At 36.3% G+C, this 26,764-nt stretch overlaps 1 protein-coding gene across 1 annotated transcript in view; it reads left to right on the top strand.

Annotated features, from left to right (window-relative positions):
• Window positions 1-7,084: 7,084 nt before the first annotated feature.
• Window positions 7,085-26,764, top strand: part of rps29 (ribosomal protein S29) — a 52,850-nt gene continuing 33,170 nt past the window's right edge. Inside the window, exons 1-3 of the mRNA XM_053489285.1 lie at window positions 7,085-7,215; window positions 7,689-7,788; window positions 8,106-8,208. Of these exons, the coding sequence (XP_053345260.1) occupies window positions 7,154-7,215; window positions 7,689-7,788; window positions 8,106-8,114 (171 nt within the window). The 5' untranslated portion in view covers window positions 7,085-7,153 and the 3' untranslated portion in view covers window positions 8,115-8,208. The remainder of the gene's footprint in view (window positions 7,216-7,688; window positions 7,789-8,105; window positions 8,209-26,764) is intronic.

Genomic DNA, 26,764 nt, shown 5'->3' on the forward strand with positions numbered 1-26,764 from the left:
AATTTGCTTAACTTATATAAATTAAAATTATATAACCATGTATGTACATCTTGAAAATAGACAGAATTTAATTAGTGTTATGGAAGTGAGACTAAACAAACTTTTTTATGAGAATGTCCAGATTTTCTGCACGCTTTTGGAGACACAAAAAGTGTAGATTTGAAAGTGTTTGTCATTTTTTAAACAAATGATCCAGGATAAACTGGAATTATGGATGTGGTATTTTTAAATAATGGATGCGATATGTATAAATCAGTAGTCTACAATTACATGAAAAACACGTAAATAGTTTTTTAAAACAATTTTACCTGAAACATTTGAAAACCCTTACTAGGAAATTATTAAGTCAGCAATTGTTGCTGACATTTTTTTCTAGTCCTTTCCTATTGCTTTCTGATGCTTAGCATTGGCTTTACTGTTTACTCACTCATCCTCTATCCTGTACAGGGGTGCAGAAAGCCTACCTCAGATGGGACTCATACAGCTTGAAATGTATTTTATTGAGATTTTATGTGATTGCCAGCACAAAGTGTACTTCACAATGTGCCACTTTGTGTAGATCAATCACATAAAATCTCAATAAAATACATTTTGTGGTTCTAACATGACAAAATGTGGAAAGTTTTATGGGTATAAATACTTTTGCAAGGCACTTGTAGGTAGGGTACACCCTGGGCGGAGTGCCAATCCATCAAAGAACACAAGCATGTACACATTGTCTCATACATTCCGGGCATTTTGGAAACGCCAGACTGATCTGCCTTTGGACTGTAGAAAGAAACTGGAGTACCCAGAGGAATCCCACCAAGCACGAGGAGAACAAGCAACCACTGCAAACACAGAGCAGAGCTCAAACCGTCGTTAGCCGTGCTAACCACTCTGCCACTGTTTCATTTACAAATAAAGTTTAGTCAATATAAACAGCTGTACAGTAGTTGCATACTATTTTAGTGTATCAGTATGATTGAGTAAGAACCCTATGAATTATACTCACTTTTTTTTAGTATGTTATGGTTGACCTTTGCATGAAAAGTAAGCTTGGTTTTGAGTACTATAAAGAGTCTCAGCTTCTCTTTGTACTTTTATTAAGCTTATGTTTTATGTAAAAGTCCAAGATTTATACTCTTAAGGCACCATAATGCTTATAAAGGACATGCTCTGACTTTTCAGCTAATCTTATTCTAACAAAATTTGTAACCCTGACTTGTGCAATAGGAATATAAATAAAGCAAACTCAGTCAGGCTTAGACTTGCATGTCTTGTTTTGTAAAATGACCAGGTCCCTAATTTTCTATTCAGTCAGTCCAAAGGTTGCCTGTCTGTGTGCTCAGTGAAAAAGTCACAGGACACATGCTCACTGTAGATTAGTAAGCGTTTACTTAATGCAGAGGCGTTTCTTTCGGTAAATGTAGAGCAAATTCATGTGATAAAGGACACAGGACATGTTAATTGTCTTAATAGTACAATAAATAAAGAGAGGAAAATGTCATTGGAATTATATGTTTTTTTATTAAACATCTCAACAATAAGGTAAACTGGATACATAGAATTTTTTTTTCTTTTGCATATAGCATTCTGCAAAGTATTGCATTGCATAATGTGTCATTTAAAAAAAGCATATATATATATATATATATATATATATATATATATATATATATATATATATATATATACCCTATGTTATTTATATTGCACTAGATTTGTGAGAGGATAAACTGAAATATTGCTTAAAATTAACTTATAAATAAATCTAAAACCAAATATTATACATTTATGTTTACATAAATTGCTTCATAAATTAGCCTAATTCCAAGGTCTAGAGAGAGATCCTGACAAATTATCTAACTAAGGAGAATTTTTTCCCCCTATTTACTGTAAAACTGTTTTCTGTGTGTTTTTTTGTCAGCTGAACTTGACCTGCTGCTACGGACCAGAAGTATTCATATAAATTGATGCCATGGTTATCACATATTGACGGCAATATTTACCTGATGTGCTTGGTGGGTTTTGTCTGGGGCTTCTGGTTTCTTTCCATAGTCCAAAAATATGTTGTTGAAATTCATTTCTTTATTTTTTTTATTGTATGGTGTGTGAGTGTGAGTTTGTGGTACCCGATTCAGGCCTCCTTTGGATAGATGGATGGATGGATAGATTTTCCACCATTTATTTATTTTACAATTATTATTCCAGTGGCACGGTGGTGTAGTGGTTAGCACTGTTGCCTTGCACCTCCAGGGTCTGGGTTCGAATCCCATCTCTGTGTGCATGTTCCCCCCATGCTTGGTGTACTCCAGTTTCTCCAACATTCCAAAAACCTGCAGATTAGGCTAATTGGCATTCCCAAATTCCCTGTAGTATGTGTGTGCACTGCAATGGATTGACACCCTGTCTAGGGTATGCCCCACCTTGTGCCCTAAGTCGCCTGGGATAGGCTCCAGGCCTCTGCGACCCTGAATACAGGATAAAGCGGTATAAACAAGTGAGTAAGTTATTAGTGCAGTCTAGTGGTGGAGATGGGAACTGCAACAGGTGCTGATAGAGATCCACTGTGGCTAAAAAAAAAGCTGTTCAGTAGAACAGAAGCAACAAATAGGACAGTTCATAACTAGGTTTCTGTTATATTTGTATTATTTTAGGAAACCCTATAAATGTGATTTCAGTTGATAGAATATCTGTGTAGAGATGAAATATTCTTGCCTTTTTGCTTTCACTCTAATTACACCTAAATAAATTAGAATAAATGAAGCATGTATTACTTTCAAAACTAGTTGTTAAAAAAAAGGTTGCTTTTAGTGGCAAGAGGATAAATATGGTGTGATATATTTGCTAGTGTGGCCATCTCATGGGTTCCAGGTTTGATCTTAGGTTGCCCGGAGGAGTGAGTTGAGCTTGAGTGCATGTCCCTATTAGGGCAAAGCAGCAGACAAATTGGAAATCTCAGTGTGACCTTATGGAGTGTGAATGCTGTGAATGCTGTGAATTTTTTCCCCCTCCATGTTACTGTGACTCCCATCCCTAAATACTGAGCACACATTCACTCTTACCCTGGGTCTGTGTGTTTGTCGTTATTACACAAAACGAAAGGCAGAAAATGCAAAACAGGCAGTGAGGCATCACGTGAAAGAGTGAACTGAATTAAAAGGAAATCGTCTCACACACATTCAATATGGAATTATTCTTCTGTAAATGCTATCTTAAATGACATTTTGCTGTGTCATACAGTATATTCAGAAATAAAATATATATATATATTGTGATGGTGCAATAAATCCATTACATTATTACAAATGCTGAATTTAACTTGGCAGTAATTCAGGTTTATTATGTGTGTTTGAACAATTAAATCACTAATAAAGATGGAGAATAAAGACAACCTGGGAGTAAATCCACAAATTTTAGAACACAATTAGGAGATGAAATCTAAGGCAATGATTTAGTTAACTAAAATACTGTATATATCAAGTTACACTGGAGCTCAAACAATGTCAACCAATGCCTAGTCTCATAGTTTGGCTAAATGCAGACTGATTACTCGGCGGCACTGTGGTGTAGTGGTTAGCACTGTCGCCCTGCACCTCCAGGGTCCGTGTTCAATTTCCACATTGGGGTCTGAGTTCATGGAGTTTGCATGTTCTCCCCGTGCTTGGTGGCTTTTCCTTGGGGTACTCCGGTTTTCTCCCACAGTCCAAAGACATGCAGAGGCGTTCAAGATGGATGGAAATCCCTGTTATTTGAGTGTCTCCACTCTGAGGCTAAATAAATGGAATAGCAGAATATATTGATTCGCATTTAAATTCTGGAAAAATCCTCAAAGGTCATTTCTCATTTCAGGCCATGGAGATCCAACAGCCCACAGGTTTGTTTTTCCTGCTCACAATAGCCCAGTTGCTTCAATTGGGTAAAGAAGTAAAGAAGGTGTGAAGAGCAATGGTATGCAAAATCAGTTCAACAGTATTCACATAGTTTTCAGTAAAACTTAACTTTTCACAGAAGATTTAAGGTGCTTTTTTCACAACATGAACAAAACTGTGCAAAAGTTTTAGCCTATGTCTGACTTTTTTAGTACAAACTTTTCCATGATTTTTTAAATTACTTAATTATTGAGTCAATACAAAAACATTTCAGTTTTTTGAGCATCATTATTCCAACTTAAAAATATTTCTATGCTAAAAAAGAAAGCAGTACATTATATAACAATCACATTCAGACACTAAATAAATAAATGCATAAATAAATAAAAGGATGGCTGTGTGGACCGAAAATGTGTGGACGCCTGACCATCAAGGTTCTTTTGTAGTTCTTTCTCAAAATGTTGCCACAATTCTCTATACCGCTTATGCAGTACAGGGTTGGGAAGGCCTGAAGCCTATCCCAGCGGACTCAGGGCATTTGGCAGGGTACACCCTGGATGGGGTGCCAATCCACTGAAGGACACAGAAGCACACATACTCAAGCATTACTCTGAATTTGAAATAGGATATCCTGCATGTAATTTTTTTACCTCATGTACACACAGCACCCCATATTGACAAATTACACAGCATTGTGAGCAGAGTGGACAAGACCACAGTGGACTCCATAATCCTTAATTGAAAGACGTTTCGGATGACCAGAACCCTTTCTAAAGCTGGCTGTCTGGCCAAACTGAGCTTTCGGAGAAGAAGAGGGTTGGTAAGAGAGGTAAAGAAGAACCCAAATATCACTCTGGCTGATCTCCAGAGATGCAGTCGGGAGATGGGAGAAAGTTGTAGAAAGTCAACCATCACTGCAGCCCTCCACGAACTGGGGCTTCATGGCAGAGTGGCCTAAAAGAAGCCTCTCCTCAGTGCAAGAAACATAAAAGCCCGCATGGAGTTTGCTACAAAAAAAACCCTTGAAAGACTCCAAGATGTTGAGAAATAAGATTCTCTGGTCTTTTGGCTTTAATTCTAAGCAGTATGTGTAGAGAAAACCAGGCACAGCTCATCACCTGTCCAATACAGTCCCAACAGTGAAGCATGGTGGTGGGAGCATCATGCTGTGTTTTTTTTTTTCAGCTGCAGGGACAGGATGACTGGTTGCAATCGAGGGAAAGATGAATGCGGCCAAGTACAGGGATATCCTGGATGAAAACCTTTTCCAGAGTGCTCAGGACCTTTAGACTGGGCCGAAGGTTTACCTTCCAACAAGACAATGACCCTAAGCACACAGCTAAAATAATGAAGGAGTGGCTTCACAACAACTCTGTGATTGTTCTTGAAGAGTCCTGAGCCCTGACTTAAACCCAATTGAGCATCTCTGGTTATTAAAATGAGGACCCCCAAACCAGGTGTGAAAAACTTGTTGCATCTTTCCCAAAAAGACTCATGGCTGTATTAGAATGAGGAGCAGCATTGACTAGGCAGTGTGATCATCATCTTTAACTACATACTGTGAGGTATTAATATATCTTCATTAAATTATCATCACCACAATGAATGTACATGGGCAGAGGCACGGATAAACCTCTAGTTCCAAATGAAACGTTTGGGCATATCATGATGACATTGTTTTTGTTTTCAGGATGACACTGTTTTGTTTCCAGACACCAAGGACTGAGAAAACAACGAAAAACATTAAAGAACGTGTTTTTCTAGTGGAGCAGTTTTTAAAGCTGGCAACAAATATACAGATTTAGTTCATGAAAAATTTGAAGCAGCTTTTCTGGAGACAAGAATACCACATTGTATCACTGTGAGAGATTTAAAATGTAAATAGTATGAGAATAATAGAGTTTCATTTACCTGATATTTTCCCATAACCTACTCTATGCGGCGACTGCAGAGTACTTTTACAAAGCATATATATATATATATATATATATATATATATATATATATATATATATATATATATATATATATATATATATATATATTTTATGTATATAAAATATGAATTTCATTTTATATATACACAGCGCAGCCGGAAATAATTCACTTCACATTTTTCACATTTTGTTATTTCCCAAAATTCTATAAACATACAGTATAACAACATATAGACAACGTGAAAGGAGTTTGAAATCTTTTCCACTTTATTAAATAAATAAATAAATAAATAAAATCACATGTACATAAGTATTCACATCTTTTGCCATGACACTTAAAATGCATGAGTGTGCATGCTCAGGTGCATCCTGTTTCCACTGATCATCCCTGAGATGTTTCTACAACACGACTGGAGTCCACCTGTGGTAAATTCAGTTGAATGGACATGATTTGGAAAGGCACACACCTGTCTATATAACGTCCCACAGTTAACAATGCAAGTCAGAGAACGAACCAAGCCATGACGTCTAAGGATTTGTCTGTAGACCTCAGAGACAGGAGTGTATTGAGGCACCAGTCTGGGGAAGGGTACAAAAAAAAATCTGAGCATTGTAGATCCAAATGAGCACAGTGGCTTTCATCATCCGTAAATGGAAGAAGATTGAAACCACCAGGACTTTTCCTAGAATGGGCCGCCTTGCTAAATTGAGCGACTGGGAGAAAAGGGCCTTGTCAGGGATGTGACCAAGAACCCTATGGTCACTCTGAAAGAGCTCCAGTGTTTCTTTGTGGAGAGAGGAGAGCCTTCCAAAAGAACAACCATCTTGTAGCATCATATTCAAGACTTGAGGCTGTAAAATGTGGAAAAAGTGAAGAGTTGTGAATCTTTTCCGCATTCACTGTTCATGTACTGTATACATACAGTATATATGTTTTTATTTGCAGATATTACCTGCCACTCACACAGAGTAAAGAGGGAAATTAAACTGACTGATTTATTTTTATGTTATTTAGATTCTTTTAATGGTGTACATTTTTTTAATGGTGTACAGAAATAATTCATGCATAACAATATGTCTGCTGAAATTTCGAAATCATCATAAAAAAGAGACATTAATAAATTTGTGACATGCATCTGCTGCCTAATATAAAGGAAATATATTTTATGAAACTAAATTAAAATGAAAATGAAACAGAAAAACGAGAAACTTATGTGGTAAGAGCCCAAAATGGCCAATAGAGGGAGACATGCTCGTTTTACATCGTGAAACCCGGGTTGATCGCTCAGAAGAAGAACTGTTTTATTCGCGCATGCGTAGTTTATTTCCTTCCTTTTCGACATCCCGAGCGAAAGAGACAAGATGGGTCACCAACAGCTCTACTGGAGTCACCCAAGAAAATTCGGACAGGGATCTCGATCCTGGTCAGTAGTGCTCATGTTTCGTGTGTAGTAAAGTAGTAGTAACTGCTGCAAGGATTTTCTGCAGGCGATAGCGACTTAGTTTCGGGATAAGTGCTGTATGTTTAGACCGCATGGATGTGGAGCTCATATCCAACATGGCGGATCTCTGGGTAAACCGAGCGCCATGGAGCTCCGTGCTGACGCTTAGTAGTTTAATGTTATATACAGGTAGTTATATTTAATTACACAGTCACAGCGTTTTTTAAATCTTTGACGTATTTTGTTTTTGACGTGCTTTTTTTTTTTTTTTTTTTTTTTTAAATATGTACATCATGCGAGCTATATTAAAGTTGAATACCTTGTTGAGTTTAGGCGGTTAGCATGAGCTAAGATGTTGATGCTTAGCATTAGCTGCCTCTCTGGTCGGTATGGTGTAGCGTGTTTAATATCTGCTCCTAAAAGTCTAAACTAACTTTTGTCTGATCTTTCCGCAGCCGTGTGTGCTCTAACAGACATGGTCTGATCCGCAAATACGGGCTCAACATGTGCCGTCAGTGCTTCAGACAATACGCAAAAGACATCGGCTTCGTGAAGGCAAGTGTTCATTTGTCTCCTTAAGTATTGTTAGGCAACTTGTAACACCATTTTAAACCCTAATCTTACTTAGTGTTTTAGAAATCAAGCTGTAATCATGTTTTAAAACATAACCTTAAAGTTATGACAGTTTTCTGATTTGTCTCCTCTTCCCATTCCAATGCTAATGCATCACCCTAAATTCTTCTAAACCAATCAGCAATCTTACTTCTAATTTGTATATATTTTTTGATGAACTTTACTAAATCATGATGTACACTTTCTTGGATGCAGGTCTTACTGTGTTTATTTTTTAACAATTTTTTTTCTTCCTTTAGCTGGATTAAAGGTGTGTGGACAGCTTCACCCGAGCCATGTGGAAACAACATCCCACCAGGAAACCACCGTGAAGTTACTTGAATTACAAATAAACACACTTTTCTGGTTAAAATTTGTTGTTTTTTTATTGAACAAATTTTTTGGTCAAATATGACCATGCATGGTATGATATGCAGTGAAAGACTTGTACGATGGTTTGTGACCTATAAAAGAAAGATAGGAGGATAGGATACAAAGATGTGAAGATTTTACTGCAATAGAAAAAAATTGCACTAGAAAGAATTTATTTTTTTTTATATGAATGTACATATCTACAACTTGGTTACAATAAAAAATATAGTTGCAAAACCACAATGAAAGGGCCCAAGCACCTGCACTCTATCGACAGTTTGGCACAGTGGCCACATTTAAAGGGTAAATACCAAAAGAACAAGTGACAATGATAAAGTTGTCAATTTGCGTTTTGGCAGAGGTGAACCTCTCTGGGATCTCTTAACGGTCGCAGATTCCAAATTGTGTGCTGATTTTCATGACTTTTTGTGCATGTTAAGACCTCCAAAATGATTATGGGAAGAAAATAAAATAAAAGAATAATTTCCAGGAGAACAAGGAAGCTCTTAGTGCTACTATGTCATAGTGCTTGGGTCATAATAATAAAAAATATAATGTATAAACTACAAAGTGTGCAATTTGGTAAGATATGGCATCTAGATACTATATGATGGCAGCAGTGTTAGTCATGTTCAAAAGTACAAAAATGTTCCTATTTTGTGTGAACATGAAATGTAAAAACATTCTGAAAAAAATGTAAAAATGCAGCATATGATCAGTAGTGCAAATGTGCCATGTGGTGAATAATATAGCCTGCTCCAATACAGGTGTAAGGGAAACCAAGGCGAGCTCTATCGGTTTAGTTTTATATTAGTTTTTCATTAAAGGGCTTATTCTAAACTTTAATAGTTTGCTGCCATAACTTAATCAGGTGATGCAATTGCTTCTCGTCTGGTTGAAATTGCTTGCAGTTAGATTTATACTTTGCCTGATTCTATCTACACAAACTATTCTCATTTTCATCTGTAGTTCAGACGTTTGATGGTTATCTGCCATTGATTAAGTTATTTTAAAAGATATTCCTTTACAAAAAAACATGATCAAGTTGTCTCCTTTTAAATGGAGCTACTCGTGATGCAGGTGCTTGTGAAGTCATTGTGAAAAGCTAAACCTATACACAATAGTTGGAATAAATGTGTAGTGCTTTAAGCATCAATCACAAAGCAGTTAAGCTACAAATGACTCCATGATGATTCATACCATGGGAGTAAATGTAAAAAAAAAAAAAAAAAGGAGCCTAAATAAATTTGTACATGTGTGGTACATTTCCCGTCTTTGTTTTAATAAGTTGGAAATTAATGTGTGGAATGAAATTAAAAAGTAAGTTATTAACTTTACATTTCTTACGAAAGTGAAGCACTTTGGCCTTGATCATGTCAGGTTGCTAAGCAGAATATTTTCCTTCATTTCTCAGTCTAATGCTGGGAAGTTAAAGGTCTTTACAGGAAAATGGTACAAATAGCTCCTTCATACATCATACTTAACTATTTTGACATGCTTTGGTTAAAGGTACAACTAGTTGCTTATGTTTTTATTTATTTAAAACCTATAAAAGCAGGTGGATGTTTGGCTCAATATTGCACCACCTGATGGAGCGCTTTGGAAGCTAAAGCTAAAAACATTTTGTCTTAGCCTGAGGTACGGTAAGGAAGTAATGCACTATTGGTTGTAATTTACATTTAAATGTTTTGTGTAGTATTATTGAATTATGATGTTGTATGTTAGGTTAAGTTCCATATTAGGTAATTATTGGGAAAATGTTCCCAATTGTGCTTGTTTTATAATTGCAGATTAGAAAAAGAAGGCTAGAAAAAGAACCAAATAGACGACCCATCCACAAGTCCACAAAGGCAAATAGGCCTGATCCCCACCATATTCATCAGGTGTTCAACTACTGTTATCTTAATACAGTCCTCATTTTACCCCCATATTTATTAATTTTATTAGAATACTCATTGCATCTTTTTATTGAGCATTTTTGCTATATAACATCAAATTTGCATGTCCTCGTTGTCCATGTAACGAGGGTTTGCGCTGTTTGCTCATTGTTTTATTGTTCTACTGCAATGATGGACTGTTAACTAGAATGGTATTTTTGTTGTTCAGTGTATAGGGCACAGTAATGTCACAGGCATTTAAAAATCCAAATTTAAACATTAAAAAAGAATCTGAGCAAACAATCTAAATTAAGCTTATTGTGTGATTTGGCTCACAACACGCCATGTCCACAGTTGTGTAATTACAGCGTGAAGAAAGGCGTGGAAAAGGCATATCATGATTAATATTTATGTGGTGTTTATATCTAAAAGTCTTTCTCACTGCAAGCAATCAGGCAGCAATTCAGTTTTTGAAAACTTTGAAACATTTTTTAAGGTGTAATTAGTTCTAGACTTTTATAACTATTAAAAATGAAACCCTACAGTCTAACAGTAGATGGCACTAGTGTTCAACGCTTTTGGTGATTTGAGCTTGTATTTCTAAATGCTTTGAAAAAATGAGCACAGTGTATGTAACTGACTAGACCGACCCTTTCACTGATAAAGAAAAAAAGGGCAATGCAAAAATAATTGTTCAGGACCACGCCAGGTGAGTTAGAGGAGAGACATGGCTTACGAGGGTTGCCCACTGGCTGCTCACACTATGGAAGCTCACACTATTTTTATAGCATTAATCCTTGGTTAGCATTCACTTAGGTATCTCAACTGTATTACTGTCAGCTTCTTTATTGAATGGTGATGAAGTAGGTACTTTTACCAGCTCCAGGGTTTATGATTTGATTTTAAGCTCAGTTTACTGTCTGTGTGAAGTTTCTCATGTTTTCATTGTTTCGACATGAGTTTCTCCCATCACTCAAAAACATGGCAATAATAAATTGGCTAAAGTTGCCCATGGGTGTGAATGTGTGGTTGGACATGGTGCCCTGTGATGGACAGGGTGTATTCCAATTCCTTACTCCCAGTTTTTCCCGTGTTTCCTCCGAACCAAGTGATGCCAGCCAACCACACCTTTTCGATCCACTCGCTAACGCACCCTTGGGAGCGGCGTAACACACTGGGAGGACAGCGCTTTCCGCTCCTTCCGCTTGCGTGAGCTCACAGACGCCCGTGATTGGCTGTAGAGCCGTGATTAATGTGGGAGCACTAAGTACCTCTTACCCCTCCCCTCTGTGAGAGCTCGGCCAATCAGCTCTCTTTTGACCTTCTGCTGTGAAAGGTTATAGCATCACCTGGGAATCGAACTCGCGATCTCCGAATGATAGGGCGAGCACTTTATCACTTTTTTTTTTTGGTGAATGGGGTTGCATAAACTAATAAGTTTAATTACACTTCTATTTAATTTAAGCAACTTTTTATTTTATTACAGCACTCAGGTCTTTTTGGGAGTCTATCAGCATGGAACATCTTGACATGGCGATATTTTCCCACTCTTAAAAATAAAATAAAATCCAAATCTGTCAGATTGCATGGGCATCTCCTGTGCACAGCCCTCTTTAGTTCACCCCACAGATTTTCACTCGGATTTAGGTCTGGACTCTCAGGTCTGGCTGGGCCATTCCAAACCTTTAATCTTCTTCTGGTAAAGCTATTCTTTTATTGAATTGGATGTATGCTTTGGGTTGTTGTTATGCTAAAGGATAAAGTTTATCTTCATCTTCAGCTTTCTACCAGAAGCCTGAAGGTTTTGTGCCCAGCAGTACCCTGGTTCCAGCTTCCCTTCCAGCAAGGAAAACACCCCCAAAACAGGATGCTGCCACCACCATGCTTCACTGTGGGTATGGTGTTCTTTTGGTGTGCAGTATTGCCTTTGTGCCAAACTTACCTTTTTGGAATTATGGCTAAAATTTCAACTTAGTTTCATCAGACCATAACATATTTTCCCACATGCTTTTGAGAGACTTCAAATGTGTTTTTGCAAAATTTAGCTTGGATGTTTTTCTTCACACTACCCCATAGCCCAGACAAATGAAGAATGCAAGAGATTGTTATCATATGTACTACACAGCCAGGACTTGCCAGAAATTCCTGCAGCTCTTTTAATGTTGCTGTAGGCCTCTTGGCAGCCCCTAACCAGTTTTATTCTCGTCTTTTCATAAATTTTGGAGTTCTTAGTAGTGTCACTGTTGTTCCTGTATTTTCTTCACTTGATGATGTTTTCACTGTGCTTCATGGTACAGTATATCTAATGCATTAGAAATTCTTTTGTAGCCTGCTGCTGACTAATACCTTTAAACAATGAGATCCCTCTGATGCTTTGGAAGCTCAATATTTGTGCTGTAGGATGCGACTAAGAAAATGCCATAAAAAGCCTACTAGAAATAAAGCCAGTTTATTTGGGCACTTTAAATAGTGGCACATGTGTCCAGACTTCTATTTAATGTGAGTTCAAATGTGATCGCTTGCAGAGGAATTTTATAAAAAGAAATGTACATTTGGCATTTTCTAAGTAATTTATATACAGTGCTTCACTTTCAACAAAGCTGTAGCCATGGCCAAAAGTTTTAAGAAAGAGACAAATATTAATTTTCAAAATTTTAAAGTATGCTGCTTTAGTGTTTTTTTTTGTCTTTTTGTCAGGCATTACTATGGTGTACTCCCCTTATTGTGGGGAGTTTTCTAGATACCAATTTTTGATGTTTTGTTCCCCAAGCTACTTTGTCCCATGTCATGACCACATTAAAGCAACCTGCATAAACCATTTATGTCTGGGGTTGCCATGGGAGTGGGCTCACTATCAAGCTCACAATTTTGCCTAAGAACACAGCCAAGAATAAATAATGGTACTAAAACACCCACAAAGAGCAACTTCTCTCAACCGTCCAAGAACAGTTTGATGACAAACAAGGCCTTTTCCAGCATAATGGAGCACCTTGCCATAAGGCAAAAGTAATAACTAAGTGACTCGGGGAACAAAACATAAAAAATTTGGGTCCATGGGCAGGAAACTCTTTGGACCCTTATTCCATAATCTTGTTGGAACTTGTTAAACTTGTGGGCAATCCTTAAGAGGGGGTTGGACAAACAAATTCTGACAAACTCCAAGCATTGATTATGCAAGAATGGGCTGCCATCTGTCAGGATGTGGCCCAGAAGTTGATTGACAGCATGCCAGGGCAAATTGCAGAGTTCTTGAAAAAGAAGGGTCAACACTGCAAATATTGACTTTGCAAATATTGAATGTAATTGTTAATACAAGCATTTGACACTTATAAAATGCTTGTAATTATGCTTTAGTATACCATAATAACATCTGACAAAAATATATATAATCACTGAAGCAGCAGACTTTATGAAAATTAATATTTGTCATTCTCAAAACTTTCGGCCACAGCTGTACACGTTTCTTTTGTCCTTCTGCCCTTTTATATGGAAAGGTTAAATGCTTAAATAAACAATTTGGCCTTTGTGATATGAATTGTGTATGAATTTGAATTAAAATTCCATGCACATTCAGTACTAAAGCACTTTGCATTAATTGACTATAGCTGTGATTCTCACCTCAGGGTTTGTGCATCCCTTGTGGACTACCATGGCATAATTAAAGAGTGGTCTGTGAACTTGTTTTTTTTATCTGTAAAAATTTGTTTAAGTGGAATTTTTGTTTTTTAGTATTTCAATGTATATTTAGTCCCATGTGCATAACCCATTAATTAATTCATTTACAGCATTTTCACTAACATAACTTCTCTTGCTTATTCTGTTGCTCATCCTCTTGCTTATCTATGTGTACAACGATGGGCTAAATAAACCAGCGATAATTAAGAGTGATTATCAAGTCAGGTGTAATAATACCAAAAAAATGTGTGGCTGTTTTACTGTTCAAACCCCTGGCTACAAAGAAACAAACAAAAAACCCTTCAGTTTGATTTATTAAATTATTGATGCAGTATATGAAACGTGTATGGACAAGTGTAATGCCAGTGTATAAAAGTGTATTTAACAGGCGGCATACAAATACAACACACAAAATACTATATACATATTTACTTATTAATGCTTATTAATAAAATACTCAAAAAGTAATTATAAATAATATTTATAGAATTAAATTCTAGTTCTTGTGCTCCGGGACTTCTAGGGCAGGGACAACTTTGGACGTTAAAAATTACATCTCCAGTGTTTTTAGTGTGATTGGCATGAGTGCATAAATTGCCTCAGGCAAAGCTGACAGATTTCAAGCAATATACAATTTGCATAAATTGCATGCTTTTATTCCATGTTGTCATGCACATATCATGATTTATAGTTGAGTAGATTAGTAGTTACAATAAGGTACGAAACTTGAAAAAGGAGACTAGTCACATTATATCAACTGGAATATTGTAATGTTTACCACTGTAATCATCATAGTTAATAGCAGTTGGGATTTAATTATATTTTTCTTTGTTTGCTTGTTTAAAGATATTTTTTTAATGTTTTTTCACACTTAATGCTAGCCCAGAAAAAACACATCTTATTATTGTGATTGTAAAGTGTGAATGCACTTTGGACCAATACGCATTTCATGCATAATAACAAACATGCTCCTTATTACTACTGGACTAGCTTCTTTATTCTTAGTCGATATTTATATTATTATTGGTTGACTTGTTAACAAATTGTGCTGACTTGTCTAAAAAAATTAAGACAATTATAGCACTCTCGCAAACACTCTAATGGTTCTCGCAACCTTTCTGTCCACCAACATTAGCACCAATGAAATAAAAGCCAGCAAAGCCACTTTAAATCCAACTACTGTCCTTCTCACAATTATTGGCCAAACTGCGTTATTTTCCACCACAACATGGTTAGGAAAAGGCATTGATTCAATTAGGATAGAGTAGAATAATGCAGAATCCTCAGATTCTGCATTATTCTACTCTATCCTAATGCTCATACTGTATACATGTAAAACAGTTTAATACACCCAATCCAGCTACAGTAGATGTATGCATTTGGAAAGCATGTGGAAACCAGAGAACTTAGATAAAACCCATGCACAGGAAATCATTTAAATTACATTATATCAGCACCTTTTTTATAATTATATTTTATATATGATATTTTGATAATGAAAGCCACTTTGACTTTGATATTTGCAATAGTTTGGAAGTTCATTCATTTATTTATTTATTTATTCATCATCTATACCGCTTATCCTGTGTACAGGGTCACTGTGGGCCTAGAGCCAATCCCAGGAGACTAAGGGCACGAGGCAGGGTACACACTGGACAGGATGCCAATCCATTGCAGGGCACACACATATACATTTTTGGGAACACCAATGCACCTAATCTGCATGTCTTTGGGCTGTAGGAGAAAACCGGAGTACCTGAGGAGCACGGGGAGAACATGAAAACTTTGCACACACACAGACCACAGGCAGTTAGTTTGTAATGAAAACATCTATAATGTTACCTCAAAGCAGGAATGGAGACACTTGAGGTTTTTTTCACATTGTAATCATTTGCAAAACTAGGTGCTTTACATTTTCCATCCACTATTTCTTTGATAAGATTTTTCAAAGGCTGGGTACAATATGAATGAAAAAAGTGCACTAGGACCACATATTAATTAGTAATGATTCATTTCCCTTTAGGGTATGACCTTTTTCTTAATAACCTACTACTGTCGTAACCTATGTTAACCAACCAGATTAACATTTAATGCGCTGTAACTGTCAGGAACACTACGATATTTTCAAACGAAAACTGTTTCAACGTAAATTCACCTGTGTTATTTTCCTGAATCAGACAAGATCCTTTCTGGTCGAAGCTTTCAGAATATACTAAAGAAATCTAAAAAAATCCTGGAAACCAGACTTAGAAGCTGAGTGATGCAGAACCCTTTGTAGTCCTGATTTAGACTTCTAGACATACGCCTTTCTTGAACATTTTTCCGCTCGCCATCTATTTTGAAGATTACAAAATAAACACATTTCAAATACTCTACCCTGCGTGGTTGGCATGGTAACACTTCACAGGGTTTGTACCTGCTCACTACTGTTTCCTCTGAGTGCACACACACACACACACACACACACACACACACACACACACATATTTACACTTATTCTCTTTTGAGCTTCCCCTCAGGGCTTGACCTTTGTCTGCATCTTTGTGTTTTTTTACTCACTCAGAACATGCAAACATGTTCCTTTGGCTTAACCATAGATCAGACACGCAGAAAAAAAACCCCTTTATAAATCTCTTTATTCTTCCTCACTTTCATATTGTTGTTATATTTTCAGTTCCTCAGTTTAGTAAAATCTCAGTATGGACATTTGACCTGCTATTCATCAAATCCCAGTTCATATTTATTTTTATTTTATTTTATTTTTATTATTATGTTTATATGCCTTATTACTAGGACTATTTCCATTCTATATTCTCTTAAAGTCTCAACTCAACCCAAGGATAATGGTAAATCAACTTCTTTTGGAAGTTAAAGTTTCAAAGCAAGCATGAATATATACTGTACAGTAGGTACTACATAAACTATGTTTAACTTCGATCCCGCCTGTCTATATAGAAGCAAGTTCTTTGGAGTCTGGTGCTTCACTAAAAGTTGTCTAAGCATTTAAAGGCATCCTTATGAAGTGTTGCTAGATGCCTGATGCTGAAGATGGTGGAAGGACCAGCTTAAGGTTCTCTACTATATCTATTCCCTGAAGGAAACTTCTGAACCCCACTGTTAAAAAGACATGCAAATGGCCCAAGCTGAGAGTCAGCCATGATAACGCTATCAGCACAAGCAGAGCTAATTGAATATTCCATGCCATTTGAAGTGTTCTGCCCTGCTACTGAACAGGGAATATGAGAGGGAGGCTTAGCATGAGGAAATGTGAATCCTATGTGGAGGCTAATGAAATCTGGTGCTAAATGTGTGCATATATTTGCACATGTAGGTGTCTAAATATGCACACCTCTGAAACATAAATGAGCGAACTCATACACAGGAAAATCCCCAGTGTTGAATTAACACCCAGAGCGCTGAATTATCATGGTTCAGTTTTTATAGACGTCTGGTTGGACTTAATTAACTCTCAAACTCATCAACACTGGGGATTTAACTGTACAGTATATGGGCTCCCTGTGACTAACATGTTTCTGGTATTAACAGTGGCATGGAATGCACATGAATATGCGATGCCCATCAAGTGAATGCACCGCTACGCAGCCACCAGTTTAGCACTATAACAGATGGTCAACACGTGACAAACACACTGAACCGAATATTGATCACACACTCTAAAGTATGGAATAAAGAACATATGTGACGAAATATGTCAAAACAGATTCGAGGCTGTCGCCCCCAAAATAATCGAAAGAATAACAAGAAGGATTATAACTATGCACGCTTGATATATAAGTTTTATAATGGCTGCTCTGTATAAAAAGACCAACTATCATCCTTTTCACAGAGTCACTACATGAAAAATAAATGGATCTGTCAGCTTTAGGGGGGCAGGTGCAGTCGGAGCTGCTTTATAAAGGTGCATTCTGCCAAAAAAAGGTATGAGACAGAAGCATATGACAGAAAAGCAAAACACATTTGTTTCAAGTGGGAGAAATGAAATGACCGGAATCCCACTTCTAGCCTTTTGTCTCTGTCAGGCTGAATCAGGTTCAGATGGTATTGCTTGATATGAACTAGACCCTTTTTTTTTTTTTTTTTTTTTTTTTTTAAATCTGCCTGTCTTTCTACATTGTATCTTGGCCAATCTGTAGCAGAGAGCTAGAAATATAGGCTATAAAACCCATGTCTTCATTTTGGGTTGTAATAGATATGTTTTTAACCAGCGTAAGGCAGTGTGTTGCCTGTTTATATACAGTTAATACTGTATAGTTTGGACACATGTTTTAAATCAGTGTTTTTGTTGAATTATTTCTTTTATATTCTATAGCAAAACTGTAGATTTTGAAACTATGAAATAACATATAAAATTATGTAATTAACTACATAACAACAACAGGAAAGTTTAATTTTAATACAACACAAAGGTCATCTTTACTGGATTAGTTCCTGTGAGAACATTATTGTCAGGTGCATTTGCAAAACCCATCAAGCACCATGATGAAACTGGCTCTTGGTTCTTAAAGACCAGATGTTGTGAAAGGGTTCTTTTTCACCCTTGACGAAATTCTGCGCTCATTCACTTTAGATTTCTTCTGTGGTCTTTCAGGCATTTGCTATTGCTGAGCATGCCAATTAATTCCATCTTTTTAAGAATGTTCCAAACTGTGGTATCAGCCACTTCCAATTTTTTTGGAATCTCTAAAGAGTGTGTTTTGCTTTTCAGCCTAATCCGGGCCTCCTTCACTTGCATGGACACCTCTTTGGATCTCATGTTGAGAGGTTGAGTGAACAGCCATCAAATGCAAATGTAACACTCAGAACCACCTCCAGGCCTTTAATTTGCTTAGTTGCGGAGTAACAAGGGAACAGGCCACACCTGGCAATGCAACAGCTTGTCAGCCATTTGTTCCAAGATTTATGAACCCCATGGGTTTGTATGAAAATAGCAGTAATTTTTGAATGGGTAATGCCACATTTTTGTCAAAACAGTTGAATTGAAGCTCAAAATCTTGACTTTACTCACATCTTCAATGTGGTGGTCTGCAATGCTAAATAATTGTTTAAAAACATATGGACTCTCTCTCTCTCTCTCTCTCTCTCTCTCTCTACACTAGCATTAGTCCTGTCGTTAATGCTTACAGAGTTTTTAGAAATAGTTAAAATGATAAAACTTAAAATAAGCACATCAGCTTTAATGTAATCAGTGATATTATTATTTCAGGTTGAAGCCCATGTCTTTCTGTACAGCAGAACTCTCTGTCTAACTTATTACTACATAGAAATTACATTTTGTAAGGTTGATTATCTTATGCCTTGTTTATGCTAAGTTGGAATTCTTTCATCATCAGACAAATACACTTCCTGTTTAAAGTAGATTATTACATCCGTTATACATACATTGATTTGAGCAGCTAAAACTCTCAGTTTTAAATGCCCTCACCTCGAACTGCTGCAAATATGCTTGCTCTAATGACCCGTGTTTTATCTCATAGTGGCGTGTCACATTAATTCTTTAATTAGCACCACGGTTTCCGAACATATAAGACAATTCCTGCAAGACGAATAAACATACAGTGATCTGTCCATTTATCTTTGAAGAATTAGTTTTTAAAAGTTACAAAAGTTACATATTTTTGTATTTGGAGTAAGCCTTGCTGTGGCATGCATTTGTTTGTGTTTCATAAGGATTTAGGCCTTTGTAGGTGCATTACGGTAATTTCTGTGTTTTATGCATACTTTGTGTATATATGGTAAACTATTGCGTTGATTGCCTCTGTTGAGTGACGCGTATAGCTACGCCCATAGGGCAAAAGTGCTATAATTGCCCTAAAAAGCAATGGTTGCTGTGAGGTAATCTGGCACAAAACTGCTCCTAATGTCCCTTATACTCAAAACCTTTATTTTATTTAACTGGCAAAGTTTCATTAAATTCTGTCGAGCCAGTTTTGTGTGATGCTGTAACATCTAGAACTCCAAATCTGTGGCTGTTGTGGGATATAATCAAAGGAAAGAAAAGCAGTGGTCATGACAGGGTCATGGCCGGGCAAGGCACACTTATATTTATAAGTTATTGTAACTCAAATTGATGAAAAGGGCACACAGGTCATGTTTGGGTTGCAAAAAGGGAGAGCTAAATATTAGGATATTAGGCAGGTGGTTATAGCTGATATATACAGAAAAAATAACTGATTAATTCATCAAGAGCCACTTAAGCCTTCAGCACATAGAGCTAATCATAGCCTTGAACCTGAGGTCCTGATGAACTACATTCTCGAGTACCATTAGCACATCCTATACTGGACTGCTCATTCTGTTAACAATGCCAAATCCATGACATTACCTACACAAAAGTAGGTATCTTTATGTAATACACCTTATATGTAAATATAATCCTGCCTATTATACCAAGCTTACACATTCCTTCACTCTCTCTTGACTTGAACTGGCTGTGAGTCATAATTCCTTAGTTCAATATCATAAAAGGTTTGAAAGCTTAGTCCACACTCATTTGAAATGCAGATCGGCAGCCGCTAGAGTCTCAAAGCTGCATGAACACACACACAGAGCCACCGGCAAACATACATTCTTAGCTTTGAATATATTGTCAGATTTAATAATTTCATTATGATTTGTTTTCAGTGTATCAGTTATCTGTTTCATCTTTCAAACAGGTATAGAGAGATTTTTTTTTATCAGTGAATATCCATTTCCAACTTTTTTCTTTTTCCTCATGTGTTGCACCAGGCTGACATTGTGTCCTTTAATGTATCAGTTACATCAGGCAGAGTGTTAATCAAATTCGAATTCAATCCAAATTCAAATGTCAGTTAATGAATCATAAAATCATAATAATATGTGTTCATTAATTATGAAGCCAAGCCGCCAGCATATTTAGATCTCAGGACATCTTGTGGAGCATTTTATAACTGATAATTATACAGGTCAGTTAAAGGGATACAAAATGGTGAGCATACAAAATGGTTGAATCAGCAGGAGAAAGGAAATAAAAAATAATGATCTGGGAAACCTGGGGAAAGTCTCTGGGGTGTCATAATTTAAGAGAGAAACATTTCAAATCCTATTTACAATCACACTGGGAAAAGGAGAAGGAAGCATGGAGAAGGAAGCACTGTTATCTTCTAGCTATACCTATGTACAGCTCAGAGATATTTGGAATATTACTGTCCATATTTGTCACTATGCAGGAGATGTGGGTGAGACATGCTTATAGTGGCGTAGAAAATTACCAGCCTGTACACCAAAATTATTGATTTAGATTTATTTGAAATATTTAACCACCAAAGCACTTCAGTTTAGTTAATTATCTAAAAATTAGAATTCCATTCTTTGCTTCATAGCTAATTACAATGATAAATTGAATAAAAATGCTATGATAGTTTAAAGTAATTTAAAATCAATTTACAAGCTTGATGAAATGGATGGTAGTGACATAATACAATTTTCTTACATTTAATTCCTTTTCATCGGATAATGTGCATGTGGTCATGTGATGCAGATGGAAAAAAAGGATAAATGTGGTTCATCAGACTAAATGTACTCTAAATGTATCTCATGAAATAATAAATGACTTTGTATTCATAGTTATATTATCACAGAAAGAAATGACTCAGAGTACAATACCCAATACAATTAAACAGAATAAAATGTGACAATTTCACAAACAAGATTTTCACACACACACTGTACATATTATGTCATCTAGCATATGCCACTGCATAACCAAAGACATAATGAATATAATGAAGGTAATTAAATCCCAAATCCTTCTTTAACCTTTTAAAAAATTCCTAGAAGCTTAATTTGAGATGTTTTAATGAATGATTTACTAAAATAATATTATTAAGGAATAAGTCAAAATGTTCTCAATTGAAATAACCCATCCATGAATCTTCATTACCAAATAGTGCACAAGCTTAAGCTATATCTTTTGACATTAATAGGCATTAGCAAAGTGAAATGTTTTAATTTACCATCTTGATAACATTAAAGCATCTTCTAATCCTATCAGCCAATCCGCAAATCCCATGCTCAGAATAGCATCGCTATACATGCCTCTCTCGATCCACTTTTCACAGGAGCTCTGCATTTTCAGAATTAAATGCTATCCAGAAGGCTGCTTGTGCATCCACTTGACATGATTAATTGACATATATTACACAAAAGTGCTAATGGCATAATTTGCCTGCTTGTCAATGCTTTCCCCATTTATTATAATACTAGAATAACAAGGGGTATTTGAATTCATTAAAATGATGGCAAACAGCAGCAAAGGTCATTCTGTTCTCAGTGAACAGGATGATATATTAGGTCAGTAATACAGTACTGTTTTAAGCAGCCGGTACATTTAGAGGTTAAATATTAAGGGGTCTTGTAAAAAATAGCTTTTCACAATGTTTAACATGACTTTGTTATTTTCATTGTTAAAATTCATTGGTAAAATGTAAATAATGGTTTGTAGATCAGGACGTCTGTGCAGCACTTCACCACCCCCACACCATGCAAGCAGCACAGTATAATAAAATAGTCCCAAGTGACTCATTATGCTACATTTGTTCACTTCTTACCACAGGATCAGAATACTGAACATAACAACACAGCAGTGTAATAAAGAAAAAAACTACCATGGTAATACCAAATTATTGCAAAATTTCCAGCTATATTCCTGTTCCAGTCACACACTGCTAATTTAATTTAATGACACTAGCTCTCATATTTCACCAGATTAAGCCAAGCAGAGGTACAGTAATGGGATGAGTGTCATATCACCATGGTATAAACACACACAGTTGAAAAAAAAGAAAAAACTAAAACAACAACAAAACACACACACACACACACACACACACACACACACACACACACACACACACAAGAACTGTGTTACAAAGATAAAACTTAGAAAAAAAAAAAAACTTTTACATGGCTGTAGATCACATGTGGAATCCATAGGAGCTTATCATTTCCTGTCAGGGTGTATAAGCATCTGTCCTGTCTGCAACCAAGAAACCCTCACCTTATCTCCTGGGCCTGCTGTCAACCAAGTGAAAAGTGCTTAAAGGAATCAGTAGAAAAAAAAAGAAAGAATGAAAAATTCTAAAACTTACTGTACTGTGCAAATATTATCTTCGGTGGAAATTTTGTTTTCATACTGTATGTTTTCATGTCTGCATTATTATGTACGAAGCCAGTCAATATTTCCAAATATAACTTAAAAGTAATAAATAAATAAATAACATTACAGAAGAATGTAGGCATGCCTGTAAAGAAAGGAGCGTATTACATGACAGACAAGTTTTTATATGGAAACAAAAAACCTAATGTAGGTAAATCCCGGGTTTTGCATAAAAAAATAAAAAAAGTGTGAAAAAAAAATCACTTAAAGTGCACATGTTCTCCAGAACACTCAGTAAAACCAGCTGTTTTCCTTATAAAACTACACAAATCTCTATCTTAGAGTACTGATTATTTTCAAGCAAAGACTTCTCACACCAAATATTGAATAGCAAATATTGTTTGATTATTTACATATTTCTACTTTATATCTTATTTTATTCTATTTAATTTTATTGTAACAATAAGATAGTAGATATATATATATTATATTTTTTATTCTTTCCTATTAGCATTAATGCCTCCTTCCGTCCTTTTTTTTCTTTTCAAGGTAACAAAGAGTTGTGTACAGTAAGCATCCCACTGCGTATCATACTGTGTATGGTTGTGTAATGAATTGACGAATAAAAGTTTGAATTTGGAAATTTGAATTTGAATTTGTTAATTTTTTTTACCTTTTAGTACTCTTTATAGAAGTTCCTTTTATGTAGAAATGTTTTCACGGGCATCTTCGCATGCACCAAAGACTATTGCATAATATTGTAAGTAAAACAGCTGTTAGGTTTTACTGTGTGTGCTGGACAATATACGAGCTCTTCTGGTGCATTGCTACTTTCTATTTTAATGCAAAACCCAGGAGCTTACATTAGACCTGTAACATGTTGCATATGTAACAATTTTCCTCACTCATTCACTCATTGTCTGTACCGCTTTATCCAGAGTTATAGGGGGCTTGGAGCCTAGGTGACTTAGGGCATGACACACACACACACACACACACACACACACACACACACACACACACACACACACACACACACACACAGATTAATATACACACCTCCAGGGTTCTGTGCAAAGAGTTAAACCTAGCTCCAGGCACTTCAGTTTCCTTCTGCAGTCCAAAGACATGCTGTAGTCTGATTGGCATTTTAAATTTGCCTGTATAGTGTATAAGTCCATGTGAGTGTGTGCTTGTGCCCTGTGGTGGTTTGACACTCCATCCAGATTGTAGCCTGACTTGTGCTTTAAGTCTTCTGGGATAGGTTTCAGGCCCCCCATGACCCCACACAGGATAAGCGGCATAGATAATTATGGTTATATGTACTTGGTTTGCCCAAAAGGCAAATTGCTTTACACATCAGCAGCAGTTTCTCTATGTGAAGAAACCTATTTGATCTTTTATTATTAGTTTGAACCCATCTTGTATTTGATAAAACAAAACAAACCAAAAAGAAAAAAAAAAAAAATGGATCCAGGCTTTTGGGTCATCACACACACACACACACACACACACACACACACACACACACACACACACACACACACACACACCTACACACACACACCAACTATAAATAGAATATGATGAAGGGAGAAAAGCTTTGTTACTACTGTACCTGCAATAGTACAGAAGGACATGGCTGACCGCCAAAGCTTGCTTGCTTGCAGAATCATAAACATGACTCTATGAATCTCATGAGAAGGCATTTCTGTTCAAATCACAGACATTTCATCCTTGAAAGAAATTTACATTGCACCACTAAGTAGATTTACACTATCCTGACAGCTGAAGCTTGACATAATATTTGGCTTACAAAATGTCAGCGCTGATTTTTCCCCACTTATTATTGTTTACCACGTTTACCCATATGGGGTACATGCAGAGAAGCTTTTATCACACCACTATTATGTTCTCCATTAAGCTGTATGCGGGCACCCCATACCAGCTATTTAAGTAATTTGCCTTGTATGTTAGTGTGTGTTTGAGCATGCATGTGTGATACAAGAATCAGCAAGTGAGCTTAATCGTGCTGGTGCTCTGCAGGCAAACCTACAAATAGATGCCGTGACATTTCTGTTGGCTTTTAATAATTCATTAATGTCACAGACGATCACAGTGCTACAAAATGCTGCTGATGACTTTAAAATTCATGGAAAAAGAAAGAAGAAGTACAGTACATGCATACGTTTTAGGTAAACACCATTGATGGAGTTGTTTGTTAAATAATAAAAAATACACACCAAGTTCTGAGTATTCATTCAAACATGTTCAGCACATTTATGCAATGATTGAATGGACTTATATAAATGACATAAATGAAACTTCTATTCACCAAACAGGGTGCTAGATATGCCGAACACACATACTGTACATACATGTTTAATTTAATTTATCACATAGCTACAAATTACATGCAGCAAAAAAATATTTCATGCAGTATTCAGACTTTGTACATTAGGTGATACTCAGCAGAAGTATAGAATTAGGAATCAAACTGACCCTTATCTTCATGAAATCTGTCATCATTAATATGGTAATAATGTTTTGAGTAAAGACAGAATGAGGAAACAGCAGGAATCACAGCAGAAACAATATTCTGGAACTAGAGCAAAATGGCACTCGATAAAAATCTACACCAACTCTTTTAAGAAGCATTGATATGTTATTTAAAATATCAAATGGTTTTTGTTAATCTAAAAACAAGTTTGTTTGTATTTTGTTTTTTAAATAAATATTGTATATTTATGACAGCATGGTTGCATAGTGGTTAGCACGCCAGTCTCTTATCTGCAGGGTCAAGGGTGGGTTTTCTCCACTTAGGTTTCCGGTGCTTGGTAGGTTTTCTCTGGTTCCTCCGGTTTCTTCCCACAGGTCAAAGACATGCATTAGATTGAGTGGCGTTTCCAATTTACACATCGTGTGTGCGTGCAGTGCCTTGTGATGGATTGGCATCCCATCTAGGATGTACTCCGCCTACCCTCTTTTATTGGTCTACCAAGTTTCCTGGGATAAACTCCAGGCCTCTTGTGACCCTGTACAGAATAAATGGTATAAAAAGTGAGTGAAAGAGAAATTGAGATTTGTCAGTATAAATACAGTATATAGCATTGTTGGTAGGCCTCAAATCCAGACTGACCTTTCTCTTCTTTTTATTGTCATTGCTGGCGCTTCTGTAAAAACCGAGCAAAATCTTGATGTTGTTTCTGACCCTGTATATTCACTTTTATATATTTGGTCTCTCACTTTCTTTACTTTATTGACACCTTATTGAATCTCTGCAATTTGCAAAAACCTAATGATATTAACACATTACTACATGGTTTCATTAACTCTTTTTATTGATTACTGTAATGCTGTCCTGTAATACTCTCTTTTATTGGTCTACCAGCTACGCATTTGAGCAAACTTTGTTACATAAAAACGGAGTGCTAACACAGACTACCTGCAATCTATTCATATCACAACCCTGCTGTATCAGTTACAATAGTTTCATGTCTTCCCACATTCAACATAGGCTAATTTTCATTTCAAAGCACTGCACAGTCTTGCTTCTTTCTATATCCTCCTGAAATACTACATCCTTACATCCAGGGCTGTAGTGGAGCCCAAATGCATACAAACGGTGTTTATGCACCTTCCGAATTTCTGAAATGGTGTTTATTCACCTCTAACTAATGGTAATGCAGATTTAAAATTTAGCATAGTTATTCCTAGAAAGGTCTCGCAACAACTTTTGTTATTCATACTGTTTTGCCAGATCAAACCATATGGTATTCTATATTGCCCTGCTTAATTAGCATATATGGTACCTCCACTGTCTGCTGTGACCAAGCAATATGCAACGATATGTGAAGTA

Source organism: Clarias gariepinus, chromosome 27, assembly GCF_024256425.1.
Source record: "Clarias gariepinus isolate MV-2021 ecotype Netherlands chromosome 27, CGAR_prim_01v2, whole genome shotgun sequence".
NCBI lineage: Eukaryota > Metazoa > Chordata > Actinopteri > Siluriformes > Clariidae > Clarias > Clarias gariepinus.